The sequence below is a fragment of the Leucoraja erinacea genome, chromosome 9, assembly GCF_028641065.1.
Source record: "Leucoraja erinacea ecotype New England chromosome 9, Leri_hhj_1, whole genome shotgun sequence".
Taxonomy (NCBI): Eukaryota; Metazoa; Chordata; class Chondrichthyes; order Rajiformes; family Rajidae; genus Leucoraja; species Leucoraja erinaceus.
In genome coordinates, this window is record NC_073385.1 from 46,735,246 (window position 1) to 46,753,071 (window position 17,826).

Consider the following 17,826-nt stretch of genomic DNA (forward strand, 5'->3'; position numbering starts at 1 on the left):
ATTATCAATCTGCTTTTGCATCAAAATTAATAATTAATGCAATGAAAATCTGTGGCTGTTGGTTTCTCATCCAGGCAATGGCAGAGCTCTTGGCAGAGAACTATTATAATATTTGGGCAAAAAAGAGGAAAATCGAATTAGAAAGCAAAGGTGAGTCTGGGAATCTTGCAAAGCAAAAACAGCAGATGCTGAAAATCTGAGTAACAACAAAAATTGTGAAAACACTCAGCAACTCATAGGATATCTATGAAGCCAGAAACTTAATTGTAGTTTAAGGTTGATGACCTTGCAGCTAAAGCTTTGGAATTGTTTTATGTGTATTGTATATGTTTTATATGTATTGTTTTATATGTCTTTATGTATTGGGGTGCCAATGACAACACCCCATTTCATCATTTTGTATAATGGTGAAAGTGGAGTTGGAGATTTGCCATCATTCACCATGTCAAACATGCAGTTACGGCTGTGAATTATATTCTGGTTTCAAAATTTGTTAAAATTGACAGACAGAACTGAATTTTTGAAGTGAAGACTAATTTGGGGCTTTTAAGTGTGAGTGCCAGCAGTTTGTTTTGTGCCAAATAATTCAAGACATTGCATGACATTAAAATAGGACTGTGTCGTGGGGTCATACAGCATAAAAAACAGGCCCTTTGGTCCAACTTGTCCATGCTGACCAGGATGGCCCATTTACACTAGTCCCATCAGCCCACGTTAGGCCCAGATCCCTCTGAATCTTTCAGTGGTTATAATTTAATATCTAAATCTTCAGCCAAGTATTTTTGCTTAGTGACAAAACTCCATTTGTTTTTCAATAACTAAAGTGTATCCAAAAGTTCAATAATGGAACACCATACATAACTATTCCATTAGTGACATTCTTAGAAGCAAATATATATAATTAAAATTTGCTTTGGTGGTTGTAATGCAGTTGTGGATGCTGACCTCATTGCTGCAGCAAGTTAAATATCTTGCTCATGGGATTTGTTGGGAATATCTAGAAAAATTACAGCAGTTGTTCACACATTACTCAAAAATATGGAAAATAAACTGATACATCTCAATTCTTCATAACCCCCAGATTCACATTGTCTCTCTACAGTGCTGTTCATGGAAATATGATTCAAGTGATATTTTTAACATCTTGAGTGGACCTTAAAGTTCCCCCAGCTCATTTTTGACCATATAATTTATTGCTGTATTTCTGTTTTATAATTACTCCCCTTTTTATGGCAGGATAGCAACTACCCTTCCAAAATGTCTAATTAACTGTAAAGCTATTTGGGACATTTTAGATTTTTGTAAGATCCTATGCAAATGAACACCATTTTTCTTAAAAGTCCATACTTATTTTTGTTCTAACTATAATCTCATTGTATATCTGTGAATAATGTTTTTGGAAGGAGGATGCTCTTTGCTAACTGATCCTTGACAAATAAGTTATGAAAGTTATCTTATTAATCCAAATTAACCAATTTGTTTCTAAACTGTACTAGGTGGAGGCAGCCAAACCTCTCTGATGCCTTATGATACCTTGACTGCCAAGGAGAAGGCCCGGGATCGTGATAAGGCTCATGAGTTATTCAAGTTCCTCCAAGTGAATGGTTATGCAATCTCTAGGTAATGGATTAGTTTGATACAACTCAGCAAGTATCCTCATACATGAAATACATAACGTTAGGATGTCGGTACAGTAAGTAGTTGCAATAGCAATTAGAATGTTGGTCTTTGTTGCAGGGGATATTGAGCATGAAAGTAAGGAAGTCTTATTACTGCTGTGCAGGACATTGACAATACCACACCTCGACCACTGTGAATAGTTTGATACTTATTTAAGCACGAATTATAATACGAGGATTTTGCCCGAACTGTCCCTTAGCTGCATTGCGCTGTGGCGGTAGTGCTATATTTAAATCCCACACGCTGTGGCCGGTAGTGCTTTGTTTAATACTCCATGCGCTAAGCCAGCGGTATTACCTTTGCGCTCTAAGTCTGCGGCCGGTAGCACGATGTGTATTGCTTTACGTGCCAAGTCTGCGGCTGATAGCGCTTTGTTTCCAAGGGGGGGGCTCACTCGGATGCAGGCCCCTGCCATTGGTTGTTGTTTGAATTTGGGAGCGGCGCTATTGGTCAGTACTTAACAGCGATTATTTCAACAGCTGATTTCTGCCTGTAAGCCATAAATACATAGACAATAGGTGCAGGAGTTGGCCATTTGGCTCTTTGAAGCAGCACAGCCATTCAATGTGCTCATGGCTGATCATCCACAATCAGTACCCCGTTCCTGCCTTCTCCCTTGATTCCGCTAGCCCCAAGAGCTCTATCTAACTCTCTTTTTAATGCATCCCGTGAATCGGCCTCCACTGCCTTCTGAGGTAGATAATTCCACAAATTGACAACTTTCTGGGTGAAAAAGTTTTTCCTCATCTCAGTTCTAAATGGCCTAGTTCTGGCACAGTTATTAAACTGTGGCCCCTGGTTCTGGACTCTCTCAACATCGGGAACATGTTTCCTGCATCTAGCATGTCCAATCCCTTAATAAATTTATATGTTTCTATAAGATCCACTCTCTTCCTTCTAAATTTCAGTAAATACAAGCCCAGTCGCTCCATTCTTTCATTATATGCCAGTCCCACCATCCCGGGAATTAACCATGTGAACTCCCTCAATAGCAAGAATGTCCTTCCTCAAATTAGGAGACCAAAACTGCACACAATACTCCAGGTGTGGTCTCACCAGGCCCCTGTACAACTGCAGAAGGACCTCTTTGCTCCTCTACTCAACTACTCTCTTTATGAAGGCCAACTTGCCATTAGCTTTCTTCACTGCCTGCTGTTCCTGCATGCTTACTTCAGTGACTGATGTACAAGGACACCCAGGACTCGTTGTACTTCCCCTTTTCCTAACATGACACCATTCAGATAATAATCTGCCTTCCTGTTCTTGCCACCAAAGTGGATAACGTCACATTTATCCACATTATACTGCATCTGCCATGCATCTGCCCACTCACCCAACCTGTCCAAGTCACCCTGCATCCTTATAGCACCCTCTTCACAGTTCACACTGCCACCCAGCTTTGTGTCATCTGCAAATTTGGCTAATGTTACTTCTAAATCCGTCATCAAAATCATTAATGTATATTGTATATAACTGCGGTCCCAGCACCGAGCCTTGTTGCACCCCACTTGTCACTGCCTGCCATTCTGAAAGGGACCCGTTAATCCCTACTCTTTGTTTCCTGTCTACCAACCAATTTTCTATCCATGTGAATACTCTACCCCCAATACCATATACTCTAATTTTGCCCACTAATCTCTTTGGGACCTTATCAAAGGCCTTCTGAAAGTCTAGGTCAACTAAATCCACTGACTCTCCCTTGTCCATTTTACTTATTACATCCTCAAAAAATTCCAGAAGATTTGTCAAGCATGATTTCCCCTTTGTAAATCCATGCTGACTTGGACCGATCCTGTTACTGCTATCCAAATGCTATTATATCTTTAATAATCGACTCCAGCATCTTCCCCACCTCCAATGTCAGGCTAACTGGTCCATAATTACCTGCTTTCTCTCTCCCTCCACTTAAAAAGTGGGATAACATAACCTACCCTCCAATCCACAGGAACTGATCCAGAATCTATAGAACATTGCATGATTTTCATACATCGCCCGTCTCCAGATGGTACAGAATGCAGCTGTTCGTCTCTTGACTGGCACACGAAAGCATGATCATGTTTCTCACCTTTTGGCCTCTCTCCACTGGCTGCCTATTCAGTATAGGATTCGTTTTAAAATTCTTTTATTTACTTTTAAATCCCTAAGTGGTCTTGCCCCGTCCTACCTATCTGAGCTTCTTCACCCTTATTCGCCCTCCCGCTCTCTCAGGTCAGATGATCAGCTGCTCCTGATTGAGCCAAAGACTAAGCGGAAGCTCAGAGGGGACCGTGCCTTTGCTGTGTCGGCTCCGAGATTGTGGAATGAATTGCCTCTGCACGTTAAACAGGCCCCTTCTCTAGCTGTTTTTAAATCACTCCTGAAGACATATCTATTCTCCATGGCCTTTGTAGACCAGTGAGGTGTTGAATTGTTTATTAACTTTATTTGCTTGGTTTTGCTGCGTTGTTCGTACTCGTGTTTTATTTTTTTTAATTTATTGTTTGGATTTTTGTATGTAATTTATGCGCCTCGTGTTAGTTGTATGTTCTGTTGTTCTGCCTGTTTTATGATGTCTTGCTTGTTTTCTTTTTTCTGTACAGCACTTTGGTCAGCTTTGGTTGTTTTTAAGGTGCTTAACAAATAAAGTTATTATTATTATTATTATTATTTCTAGAGCCACCTCCTTGAGAACCTTGGGATGCAGACCATCAGGCCCTGGGGATTTATCAGCCTTCAGTCCCATCAGTCATCCCAACACCATTTCCTAACTAATGTGAATTCCCTTCAGTTCCTCCATCACCCAAGGTCCTCTAGTACATCTGGGAGATTGTTTGCGTTTTTCTTAGTGACGACAGATCCAAAGTACCTGTTCAACTCGTCTGCCATTTCCTTGTTCCCCATAATAAATAACCCTGTTTCTGTCCACAAGGGACCCACATTTGTCTTAACTATTTTTTTCCTCTTCACGTACCTAAATAAGCTTTTACTGTCCTCCTTTATATTCTTGGTTAGCTTACCTTCATAATTCATCTCTTTTCCCCGTATTACCTTTTTAGTTACCTTTTGTTGATCGTTAAAGGTTGTCAAATCCTCTGGCTTCCCACTCATCTTTGCTATGTTATACTTCTCGTTTATTTTCATACTGTCCTTGACTTCCCTTGTCAGCCACGGTCGCCTGTTACTCCCCTTAGAATCTCTCTTCCTCTTTGGAAAGAAACGATCCTGCATCTTCTGGATTATTCCCATAAATTAGTTAATGTATGAGAAGGGTTCAGAGCAGGGACGCGATCAGCGCCGTGGACGGAGGCAGAGGGAGAGGGAGGTGTGCTGCTGTAAAACGGACCCCGCACATAACGAGACAATTATTGTTTTTGGTCTCTCTCTTGCCAATAAATCTGATTTGTAACTAAACAGAGGAGTGAGCCTGTTTCTGTTCTACTGGTCTGATCCTTGAACCTGTTCCCTTGTAACACTAATATACTTATGTTAGAAGATGGTTAAAGGATTCCTGGCATAAAACAATTATTTTAGACGGATAATAGAATTTAAAATAAAAGATGATTTTATTGAAGCACAAAAGAATTCTGTGGAAGATTGGCCAATACTGAGATGTTTAATTGGCTCACGGATTTATAGCACATTTAAGTAATTACAGTAGAAATGCTCATTTCATAGGTTTTCAACTCTCAGGTCCACACCAATTTATAGAACTGAGTCATAAATTCAATGCTGAAGCAAGACATGGGACATAACTACAGAATGAGAGGAAAATATTATTCTCTGGGTATTGTGAATCTTTGGATTTTCAACCCTCAAGCTGCAAAAGCTGAATCATTGAATAGATTGAAACCCATGATAGATTTTTGGACCAAGGTCAGATCAAACATGATCTTATTGAATGGCAGAAAAGGTTCAGGGAATGAGTGATCTAATTCTGCTCCTATTTTTTTATGTTCTTATTATTACAGTCTGCAGATCTTTATACAGGTGATAAAGACATTACTTAGCCAATGTGAAAACATTAGTAGAAACAAGGAACTGCAAAATAAGACACATGATGTTGGAGTAACTCAGTGAGTTAGGCAACACCTAAGGAGAACATGGATAATCCATGTTCTCTTGAGATGCTGCCTAATCCACTGAGCTACTCCAGAACTCTGTGTCTTCTCTTATGAGTAATTTAGTGTTAAGCATAGAGTTTGTATGATGTTGAAAACAATAATACTTTTTTGTTTAATTTGTTTAAAGCATATCTTAAAACTTTGGTGTTTATGATATTTTTACAGAGGCCTGAAGGACATGGAATTAGATTCCTCGTCTTTTGAGAAGCGATTTGCTTACAAATTCCTGGTAAAAGTGCTTAAATGTGTTGACTCGGCACAGGAATTTATAGCACATTTAGGTACGTGGTATCATTCTAGATCATTTTTCCTTACCACTCATTTTCAAACAAAACTGCTGCTTATTCTTTGTTGTTGCAGTCTACAGGTGAAATATTCATTAAAAAAATTATCACCGAGTATATTTACAGAAATATATCACAACTCTGAATCAAGATGGTGTATGGAACTTGTAAGCAGGTCTAGGTCCCGTGGCAAGGCAGTGGTAACACTTGGCCATCACAATTCTGGTTGGTCAGCCTCTCACCTGTCACAAAGGAAACTTAACTTTTCATCCTGCATTCAGAAGAATATTCTTGTCCCACTTATACCACAATTAGTATGAAAGGAAAAAAACATAATTGTTGAGAGAATTTGATAGTGTTGACTTTTTTCTGGCAAATAAATTGAAAAGTTTAGTCTGCCTTTGTTGATGATGTGAGAGGGATCAGACATGTATGTAAAAAATATTCTACTTGTAGTGGATGTTCTTACTGCCTGGTCGTCATTGCAGATTACATTTGAAAGCAGGCAGCTGTGGTAGATTTGTATCGTTCACCTGTGGGCTTTCCTGCGAGTAGGTGGTGTTAAGATTGTATCTCCTGTCTTTACTCTGAACCTGTTTGGTTTTTTCCCTTAAATCACTTTACACCCACTGGCATTTATGTTTGTTTTGAAATAGTTGTTGCTACACTTTTAATACAGCATTTAATCAAGTATTGCACGAAATATTTGCATGTGAATTATTTGTGTTGAAGACTTTATTTTTTAAACTGAACCTTTCCCCACTTTGCTTCACTGAGAATAGACAGAAAATTCCTCTTTCAACCCAAAGCACAAAAGATTCCAAATTATTTTCCATAATTAATTTTTCACCAATGAAATTACATTTTGCATGAACATTATCATAATTTGAAGATTATTCATTGTTGGGGAAAAATAAGACCACTTTATTTGTTAAAGATTTGATATCCTAGACATGCAAGATTGCAGCTTGCTCCGGCATGAACAACAATTGTTTTCAGGCTCTGGATAGTTTCTAAGCATTACCCAATTTGAAAAGATCCACTGGGGCAGACGCCTCCTCCATTTTTTTTTTAAACAATGCCAGACAAGCAACTGAGAACTCAACAACTGTTGAACAAAAAATCTTGCAGAAGCATTTGAACCAATTCCTAAGGGCAGTGCCCTGCTTTCATTAATACTCGCAGAATATCTATTCATAAGAAGCAAAATTATTTGGACTAATGCATGTAATTTATTTTATTGTTGAAGAGTTTGAGCTTTGTTTTATGTATTTCAAAATTTGCCTGAATCTGATTCACTTGGACTATAACTTTTTAATCTTTGCTTAATATCTCATTGTGACTAAATTATTTATTTTTGTATTGACAGAGGCCATTGTTAGTAGTGGTAAAGCAGACAAATCTCACGAGCGAGAGATAAAGTTTTTTGCCAAGGTTGGTAACGCTTCAGAGGGTTACAAAATAAATTCCTGTTTTCTCAATGGATATATTGCATTTTCAGTGTTGTCAAAATCTAGCAACTTGTCGCCAATTATTATTAACAATGAATATCCAGTTACTCAAAAGGGAACATTCACTGAATATTGAAGGTCTCAAGGGATCTAACCCAGGTCTCTTCAGTCTGAAGAAGGGCCTCGACCCGAAACGTCACCCATTCCTTCTCTCCAGAGATGCTGCCTGTCCCGCTTAGTTACTCCAGCATTTTGTGTCTACCTTCAATTTAAACCAGCATCTGCAGTTCTTTCCTACACATTCACTGAATATTTTTTTGTTTACAGCTGGTGACAGTAATTCTTATCCAGAACAAATTGAGGCATCAGTGCATCAGCCATTGAGTTAGAGTTGTGGCAGAACATTTAACTGAAAAACAACAGCAAAGTCACAGCAGTAAACAAAACTGAAAGAAAGTGAGACTGAGTCTCCTGAGATCAGCAAGATTATTTTTCCAGTGAAAAAGCATCTTGGGAATAATTGCATGAATAAAATCTATGAGATTGATCCCAATTAGTTACAGCAGGGCAAGCAGTGATTGACTTGGCATTTTATCCAAGTCAATCACATTGATTCTGTGTCACTATAGACAACTTATAAAAAAAATCACAAGAACTTTGATTCAATTTACAGTAGCACTTTGCACAAATTGACTCATCCATTTGAAATTTAAGCTTGCAGTTATGTTCACTGACATACAGAAGCTCATACGATTACTGACATACAGAAGCCTATAAGATTGCTTGACCTTCAACAATGTAGCACTCAAGGTTTGGATTTTTTCTCTCCCCTGGGAACAAGACTCTGAATATCAATCCAATGTATACCCCCATTATTTTCTAAACATCTCCAAGGTTACACCTCACCTTACTGCATTCCAGTGAGAATAAATTCAATCTCCCTGATCTCTCCTTATAACTACCTTCCTCCATTCCAGGGAACATCTGGTGACGGAAGACACAAAGGCTGGAGTAGCTCAGCGGGTCAGGCAGTATATTGAAAGAACATGGATAAACAATGTTTTGGGTCGGGGCCTGTCTTCGGACTCAGTCTGAAGAAAGGTCCTGACACTAAACATTGCATATCCATCTTCTTCTGAGATGTTGCCTGACCTGCTGAGCTACTCCAGCCTTGGTGTCTTTTGTAAACCAGCATCTGCAGTTCCTTGTTTCAACATCCTGGGGAATCTTTTCTGCACTCTATGGCTACGACCTCCTACCGGTAGTGTGGTGACCAGAATTGTACACTGTAATCCAAAAGCACTTTTATTCCAAGACACTTCAAATAAGGTGGAACAGATTGAGTAAGAGCAGATGTAGAAGATCCTTTTTTTTAAAAGTTTGATAGAAATTCTGGAGTCTTTTGAACACTGAGGAATGTAACAAAGCAAACGTTTAGGACAATATCCCAGATGAGAGGACCTAAACTACTTCCAGTTCAAATGAAAACATGTATTATGCTGCAGACATGACAACAAATGATAAATTAAAATACAACTTCATAGCTGGATTCATATTGATCCAAATGGAGAACGTTTTCTATAGTTTGAGTCTGATAAAGCATGGAGCATAAGTCCGGTGCAATGGCCTACCTGGTCATAAAAATGCTTTGAATATTGAGGGATAAAAGCAGTTTGCATGTGGTTGGTGAATTGCCATTCCAACCACTTGATATAAATGAGGGACTGCCTAATAAGAACTCATCCTCTACCAGTCATAACTCCAATAACTCCAGATTCAGCATAATATGTGTTTAAAAAAAATATATAGTTTTAACTGTAACTCAGTTCATGGACTACCAACTTTGAGAAGGAAGATTGTGAACCACACTGGAGAAATGATTGCATTTTCAAAAATGTCATATTTTGGGTGAGATGTAAAAAAACAAAATTCTGCTTGCCTCTCAGATGAACTAAAAGCTTTATGAGAAAAAAAGAAGGGGGATTATCTGTGATGTCCCTCAGTCAACATCACCAGGCATATTGCCTGCCATCAGAGAGCTCTTTATGTGCACAAATTGGCCGTCATGATTCTGACATTACAAGCAGTAATTCGATTTTTAAGAGTGCTTTACAGGATTTAAAATGCAAAGGCATCTTAAGAAATCAGCAGTGAAATTTAAGTGATTTTACATTTTAATTATTATGATACATTTCAACCTCAAAATGTAATGAATTTCAATACACCATGTGAATGGTTGCACAATTGGTTTCCTATTGCACACCAATTAAACTAAGCTTGCTAAATTGTATTAATGTCGAAAACCATTGACATTCTTTAGTAGAAACAAGGAACTGCAGGTGCTGGTTTACAAAGGAAGACGTAAAGTGTTGAAGGAACTCAGCGGGTCAGGCAGCATCTTTGGAAAAACATGAATAGGTGAAGTTTTGGGTCGGGCCTTTTTTCAGACTGATGCTGAGATACATTGAGTTATGCCAGCATTTTATGACTTTCTTTAGTACTTGCTATCATTTATTTTCTAAACTCAGTCAACCCATACTAAAGTATTGTATCAACTAAAAGGTATTGTTCAGAATTTATCATTGTTGACAATACATTTCATCAAGGGTCGATAGACAAGTTTTGGTGCATTGAAGTTTGAACAAAATGCAAGAAATTAAGAATTATTGCTCAGTTAAAATAATATTTTTACTATTTCTTTGCCAGATTCTACTTCCACTGATTGACGAGTATTTCAAGAATCACTATATGTACTTCTTATCTTCTCCGACCAAGAGTCTCAGCAGCAGTGGATATGCATCCAACAAAGAAAAGGAAATGTTGGCAAGGTGTGGCAAAGCTGTGGTTTGACATGCTGACCTTCTCTTTGTAAAAGTTTTTGAAAAAGGTCCATGTGAAAGATTATTAATTAAGGGAATGGAGAAGAAATGAACTGAGCAGGGAACAATAAGATAAATTTGTAATAGACAACTTTCTTCAGAAGGGAATTAGGAGGAGCCAAAAAACATGTGAACTTTTTTTTAAGTTGATGGAATTGAAATAGAATAATACAGCACAAACCAGTCCCTTCAGCCTATGGATAGTGTATCAGCCATCAAGTAACAAGTTATACTAAACCTATTTTATTCTCCCAACTTTCCCACCAGTTCCCCCCTGGTTCTACTATTCACTTGCATAATTGGGACACATTTACCATGGGAGGAAACCCACATGGTTACAGGGAGACACATAGTGCTGGAGTAACTCACAGGGAGAATGTGAAATCTCCAAACAACCAGCCCCAGAGGTCATGATTGAATCTGGGTCACTGGAACTGCATTATTGTGCCATCCGCTCTGGCTGGCAAAATAATGGAATAATAATGAGTTTCATTGCACCCTGGTATGTATGACAATAAACTAATCTCTGTGATGTGTTTTTAGTTAACATCTAATCTGGGAAAGCTACATCATTGCTCCAGGTTGAAAGATTTGCCTTGGAATATGACTACATTCTAAATTAAAGGGTGATTCTTTGACTCTATCTCATCCATGTTGTGAAATGGCAATAATGTTCAAGTGTACAAAATGTTGACCAGATCTAAAATTGTTCTATTATTAGAGAAAGCCGATGTTGATCAAAAAATTAATGAATCCAAATTTGGGAATCTTCAGCTTGAATCATATTAAGTATTTTCCCAATATTATTGCTTTCTTCTTAATTTCATGAAAGTGAGGCTTTTTTTTAAGTAGCCACGTTTGAGCATCTAAATTGAATATTATTGTTCTTGTCATTAATGGCTCAAAAAGAAGATATTTCTGCAATCATACCTTTCCATCACCTATGTTCCTTTTCTGCTCTTTCCTGATCTAGTATTTTCTGCAAACTTGCAGCCCTGGTCAGACACAGGATCTCACTCTTTGGTAAGCAGCCTGCATTCCAGTCTTTCTAAATCTGCATAGTTTCTCAATCGCATTAAGGCCAGACTATCTAAAGATCAGTCCTGTAGACACATTAGTGGAGCTGGTGCTTAGTGTGAATTGGTTGCAGCCCATCCTATTGCTAAATTGGTATGTGTTATGTTATTTTTATTACCAAATCCCTAGGTTCATTTGAATAGCTTTATCATGTATCTGTACCTGTGGCTGTACCTTTAGATAGCTCAGTTGTAGTAATGTATTGTCTTTCTGCTGACTAGTTAGCATGCAACAAAAGCTTTTCACTGTACCTCAGTACATGTGTCAATAAGCTAAACTAAACAATAAACTAAACTAACCTAATATATTTTCCATCATCCACCATTTCCCGAAGACTGCACAACAGATCTCCAGGAAAAAGGGAATAGCAGCCAACAACCTCCTTCTTCCTACATTATATAAAATGTGTTTATAGAAAATATGACCATGGTAGTAATCCAACCCAGCTTGTCATTTATATTTATGCTGTGTATTGACTTGCATTTTGACTTGAATATGCCAAGTAAACTGAACACACTCTGTGCATTTGCAAAACTGATCCAAAGGATAAGTTCCTTACAATAGAGTAAAATGTGCTCAGTGTTCTATTTGAATGTGAATATAATCCATAAAAAAATATTAAATTTGCGTACCTTTAAAGAAAACAAGTAGATGATATTCAAAGTAATCCAGCTCTTGCACCTTTTGGACCAAACTATCTTCATATTTTGGATATGACATCTGCATTGTAAAAGTATAACTTTCAGAATAAAAGTTGCTCATTTCTGGATATCGAAGCAGATTAATTAAACTACTCGGGCTTCAGCACTTTATGCCTGCAGTCAGAAAGAGGGACCACCCAAATAATCTTGGATAACAAGACCACAGAATTTTTATCCGCCTGCATATATAATATTAAGTATGCTTCCTGATTGGTAGTCATCCCATTACTATCAAAAAGTTTTGACATATTTAGATGATCCTGTAAATGAGTTTGTAGATTTGTGTTTGTAGATTTGTGTTTGACATGCTAAAAGCATAATTATTAGTATCCCATTATTGTAGGATATGTCAGATATAGAAAAACAAATGTATGTGCTTTACTTATTTGTATCGTCCAACGAGCAGCTTTTAAGAGTGGCGTAAGAGTCCCAAACTGGCTCCAAAAGATTTTGACTTTTATTGAACTTTGGGAAGCAGGTGAGAACCTGTACCTAAACTCCATGGCCACACTTGCCAGGCCACATGTCAAGTATTACCTCAGTGTTTTTCCCAGGTATGACTTGCTGGACAGCATTGTGAAAGCCAGTGGATTTCCTGTTCGCCTTCATCCAGTTCATTAGCTCTTACTATTCACAATTTAAGAATATGGCATTAACCGACTGACACTGAGATAGACTGGTGAGCTGTAGTATTCTTGCCTATTTGAAATTAGGTTAAAGACAGCCTCCCAACATCCAAGTCCTGATTGGGGAATTGACATTTAAAATAACAGTAGTACTTGCATAAATTAATAAAGCTTAAGGTATTTTCTTACTCGTAATTTAGAGAGAGACTGACCATCGATCACTGTTCACACTAGTTCAATGTTATCCCACTTTTGTATCCATTCCCTACACACAAAGAGCAATATTTACAGAAACCAATTAACCTACAAATTTGCATTTATTTTATTCTAAAGGCACTGATTCTGGAACAATCGTGAACTGTTTACATATCTTGGCACGTACACTTGACCCCAGGTAACGTTAGGATTTTTTAATCACATTTTACATTATTCATTTCTTATAAATGTATTAAGCAAAACTTGGTTTGCCCTCTTATTGGAAATATGCTTTTAATGCATTTTGACATTTGTGCATTCCAGGACTGTTATGAAGTCTGGCTCGGAGCTGGTAAAAGCTGGCATACGTTCGTTCTTTGAAAATGCAGCAGAAGATCTAGAAAAAACACTGGAAAATCTGAAACTGGGGAAATTCACACATTCAAGATCTCAACTGAAGGGAGTCACACAGAATATCAATTACACAACCATAGTTCTACTGCCTGTACTAACTTCATTATTTGACCACATTGGTCAGCATCAGTTTGGCACTAACATAATCTGTAAGTATCCTGGTCCGCCAACTTTGTGTGAACACAAGCACGACTTCATGACCTTGTGTGGACTTTAAGTTGACTTCACATTTTTTAAATTTACAACCGTTAGCCTGTGTTGAGAAAGAGAGAGCATTTAGAATGGTAGTCTGGCATTTTAGAGGGGTAAATGTTTCTGGTTCATTAGGCTTTCTCCCACTGTTCTGCTCAAAATTATTTGGGGCTGTGAGTTGCTGGAAAAGTAAGCTGATAGTAACAAAGAGAGAGCAGTGGGACGGGAAACTGTGAACAATTTGGTCAGTGAATAGCTGAATACTGGTTATGCTGGAAATCTGAAATGAAAACTAAAACTGCTGCTAATGCTAAGACTGTTGAGCAGCATTTATGGAATGAGAAAATGTTTATGTTGTGCAGCATTTATGAGGGTGTTAATGTTTCAGGATATGGACATTTAGGCAGAACATGATGAGGAGCATATCTAGGCCATTGAGATTTAACAAACAAGATGGAAACCAAAGAAGGAGATGTAGATAGAAAAATAAACGGAGGGAAATTTAGGTTGGATTAAAAAATAATGTACAAAGTGGGTAGAAAACAAGGTAGAAAAACTTGGTAAATTATACATTTGAAAAATGTACAACAAATATCCACTTCCTGGCAGCATTTTATCTGTTCCCTTTCTGGGTCAGAGTGATTGATTAGCACTCAGTCACAATTGACAAGCTGTGAAGAGGTTATTGCACTGTTAAGGCAAGACAAATCTCTGTAATGTTTTTATATGCAATAAAAATGTGAATACACCAAATGGTATGAAATCTGCAAAAAACATTGAAGATTTTGCAAAGCTCAACATGAATCATTCAGAAATTTCTCATGCACTTTTCATTAAATAGGTCTTTCATGCCAAATGCTGCTCAGTAACTTGCACATTAACAACACTATGTCTCCTGACATTATTTTTAAAGCAAGTCCTGCACATTTATGTTTGGAGCATGGAAAGTGAAGTGGGAGTAGGCCACCCGGTCCTCAAGCCTGCAGCACCATTTTGTAAGATCATGGTTGCCCTACATATAACCATAAACCTTCAATTTTTCCCCTACCTACTCTATTTTTTGCCCCCTACTTGTCAAGAATTTTTGCAACTTTGCTGTTTGTGATATGTATAAATTACTTGGATATGAATGGAGAAAGTATGATCAGTAAAGTTACGGATGACATAAAAAATAGTTGTGTTGTGGACATTGAATACGATTGTCAAAGGCCACACCAAATATAGTTTGGATGGAAAGTTGGGCAGAATGTTGACAGTTAAAATTTAATCCTGACAAGTGCAAATTGACAAATGTTGGGAAGCAAATTAAGAGTAAGAATGCAGTAATGACCTTGGCATTCAAGTTCATCATTCCTTGTAAATAGCAACACAGATAGAAAGAGTGCTGAAGTGTGTAGGAAAAAACTGCAGATGCTGGTTTAGACCGAAGATAGACACCAAATTCTGGAGTAACTCAGCGGCACAAGCAGCATATCTGGATAGAAGGAGTGGGTGATGTTTCCGGTCAAGACCCTTCTTCAGACTGAGAGTCGGGGAGATGCAGACACAGAGATATGGAAGGGTAAGGTGTGAGAACGAGATATCAAAGGGGACGAAGTCAAGGAAAATTTAGAATATATCCACATTTGCCAGGATGTTGCCTGGATTGGAGGACTTTAGTTATGAGGAGAAATTGGATAGGCTGGGCTTGATTCCTTGGAGACAGAAGGTGTCCCGATAGTGGTATGTACAACTACGAGAAGCATAGATGGGATAGAAAGCCAGATTGTTTTTCCCCGTGATAGGGACATCAAAGACAAGAGGGCAGATGTTGAAGATGAAAGGAAAGGATTGTAAGAGGGTTTACTGACAAATGTTTTACTCACAGAAAGTGTTTGATATCTGGAGCATGGTGCTGGAAAAGGTGAATGCAGAGGAGATTCACTTGGACTGGATGAAATTAGTTTTGGGGAGAGATTCGATAGGCTGGGATTATTTTCCCTGGAGAAAAGTGGGTTGAGGGGTAACCTTTTAGAGGTAGACAAGATTATATGAGGCACTGATAGGAGAGATAGTCAGAATCTTGTTCCCATTGTGGGGGTGTCAGAAAGAAGTGGGCATAGGTTTATGGCGTGGGGAAGAAGCTTGATGGGATGTAAGAGAAAAGTATTTAGCTGTAGATTGGGTGATATCTGGAACTTGATACTAGAGCAGGTGGTGGAATCAGGTAAATCGCTATGTTTAAGAGGTATTTGGACATGCAAGACATCGATGGATATGGACCTAATGCTGACAAACGAGAAGAGTGTAGATGTGCCAACAGGTCTCCTTTTCATCTCTGGCCTTTGTCCATCCATCTGACAATCAAACCCCCTCACCTGCAACCACCTATCTCATGCCAGGTTTTGTCCTGCCCCCACCTCTATCCCAGCCTTCTGCCCTCTACAATCACTCTGAAAAAGTGTCCTGACCAGAAATGTCACCTGTCCATTCCGTCCACAGGTGCTGCCTGATGCACTGAGTTCCTCCAGCACTTTGTGTTTTAGTCATTGAAATAAAAACCTTTTCAAAGTGGCAAGACAGCACTGATATGGCATGTGGCCTCTTGCAGTGCCATCAGCTTTCATAAATTTATGGGGCTGATATTCATACTTTGTCTCAGGATTGAAATTAATTGAAGACATCATCCAGGAAATTTTGTAATGAGTTTGAGACTGTGGATAGGGGCAGTGGCAGGGTTAGAGTTGGGGTTGGGGAAAATGGGGTCGTGCAGTGGTGCAGGAAATGCTGAAACAACCAGAATTGATACAGAATAAAATATATTTGTTTGGTAAATATCTGCTTCAATTAGAACTGTAGTAGGAGATTTCTTAATTGGACCTTTAAACTCTCATTAAAAATGGTGTTTTGTATTTACAGTGGATGATGTCCAAGTAGCATGCTACAGGATCCTATGCAGCTTGCTTGCCTTAGGAACAGGGAAGAATGCCTATGTGGAAAGGTAATTCCATCATATTTAATTAATTTTATAATCAACAAATTATAAAGAATGTGCAATGCCAGTATATCCTTTTTATTTTGAACAAATCCTCTTCGAAGTACATTATCAAACAACAAGCAATCACTACAACTATCTCAGCATTGATGGTAGATCCATTTTTTAACAGTAAAGAAGCACCACGGTTTGTGAGGTTCCATGCACTACTCAACGGATAGGTCCAGCAAATTGCACCCCTGGATCCCAACAATATGTTGATGTTACCGACTACTAGGAATCTCTACTGGTCTCCCCAAAAGACTTTCAACACCAATGAGAAGTTCTACAATTTTAAGAGCTAGTACATACAGTATCTATGGCACCAGAGGTCAGTGCAGGGAATAAGGGTCATACAGTTGAATACCCTTTCAACATTGCACATCTTTGTTTTGGGCCGGCACCATTTCCAAACAGGGCTTAGAAGGAACCAAGGGGTAGATGGCACTGGGTGGTTTGGGGAGGAGATGCAGATAGGTCTCAACTTTGTTTCCAGCCATTTAAACCCATTTACATTTTTAAGTCTATAATTTTAATTCAACGGCATGGAAACACGTTGCTGTAGCACTATTCTGGTAAATCTTCATTACATGGGTCATTGCAAATTTGAAGAAAACTTATGCATGGATACCGATAGTGTGCCTAATTAAATAAAAATGGAATCCACTGCTCGATTGTATTGAAAAGGTATTGTGCTCTGTGAAGTGTTATACTGTAAGTTTATTTATAAACTATGACTTGAGTTTATTCTCTGCTGCAAACTATACCTTGTAAAGCCCTGAGGTTGCCTTGATGCTGTACAAGGAGCAGGAGTGAAACATCAAAACTGGGATTGTTTATTTATAGAGGAAAGCGATTACCTATTCTTAAGTTCTTCTTTCCCAGTTTCAGTCAAATCTTTTGCCATCTGCAGTCATACATTTATCATGCCTATTTAGCAATAGATAAACCAGTGTTCTGCAATGGGCCGCTCTTCCTCACCTCATTTCATGGATTTCTACGTAAAGCTTCATTAGTAATTTTGGAAAGATTTTGTTTTGAACACTGCTCATTAACCAGATTCTAAAACATTAAATGGCTATTATAATTTAATTGTAAAATGCAAGCAGGTGTACATGACAGTCTTTTAAGAGAGCCAAGACACTCCACATATTAGGAAATTAGGATGATCATGAATAAATAGGAACAGCGTGCAAAAATGTCTGTGGATGTCA

At 38.3% G+C, this 17,826-nt stretch overlaps 1 protein-coding gene across 3 annotated transcripts in view; it reads left to right on the forward strand.

Annotated features, from left to right (window-relative positions):
* ryr3 (ryanodine receptor 3) overlaps positions 1 to 17,826 on the forward strand; it is a 324,483-nt gene that overhangs the window by 215,700 nt on the left and 90,957 nt on the right. For all 3 annotated transcript variants that reach the window (XM_055640726.1, XM_055640727.1, XM_055640728.1), the window contains 9 exons: positions 75 to 150; positions 1,497 to 1,620; positions 5,946 to 6,061; positions 7,434 to 7,498; positions 10,222 to 10,343; positions 11,368 to 11,417; positions 13,132 to 13,192; positions 13,318 to 13,556; positions 16,498 to 16,579. In XM_055640726.1, the coding sequence (XP_055496701.1) occupies positions 75 to 150; positions 1,497 to 1,620; positions 5,946 to 6,061; positions 7,434 to 7,498; positions 10,222 to 10,343; positions 11,368 to 11,417; positions 13,132 to 13,192; positions 13,318 to 13,556; positions 16,498 to 16,579 (935 nt within the window). The remainder of the gene's footprint in view (positions 1 to 74; positions 151 to 1,496; positions 1,621 to 5,945; positions 6,062 to 7,433; positions 7,499 to 10,221; positions 10,344 to 11,367; positions 11,418 to 13,131; positions 13,193 to 13,317; positions 13,557 to 16,497; positions 16,580 to 17,826) is intronic.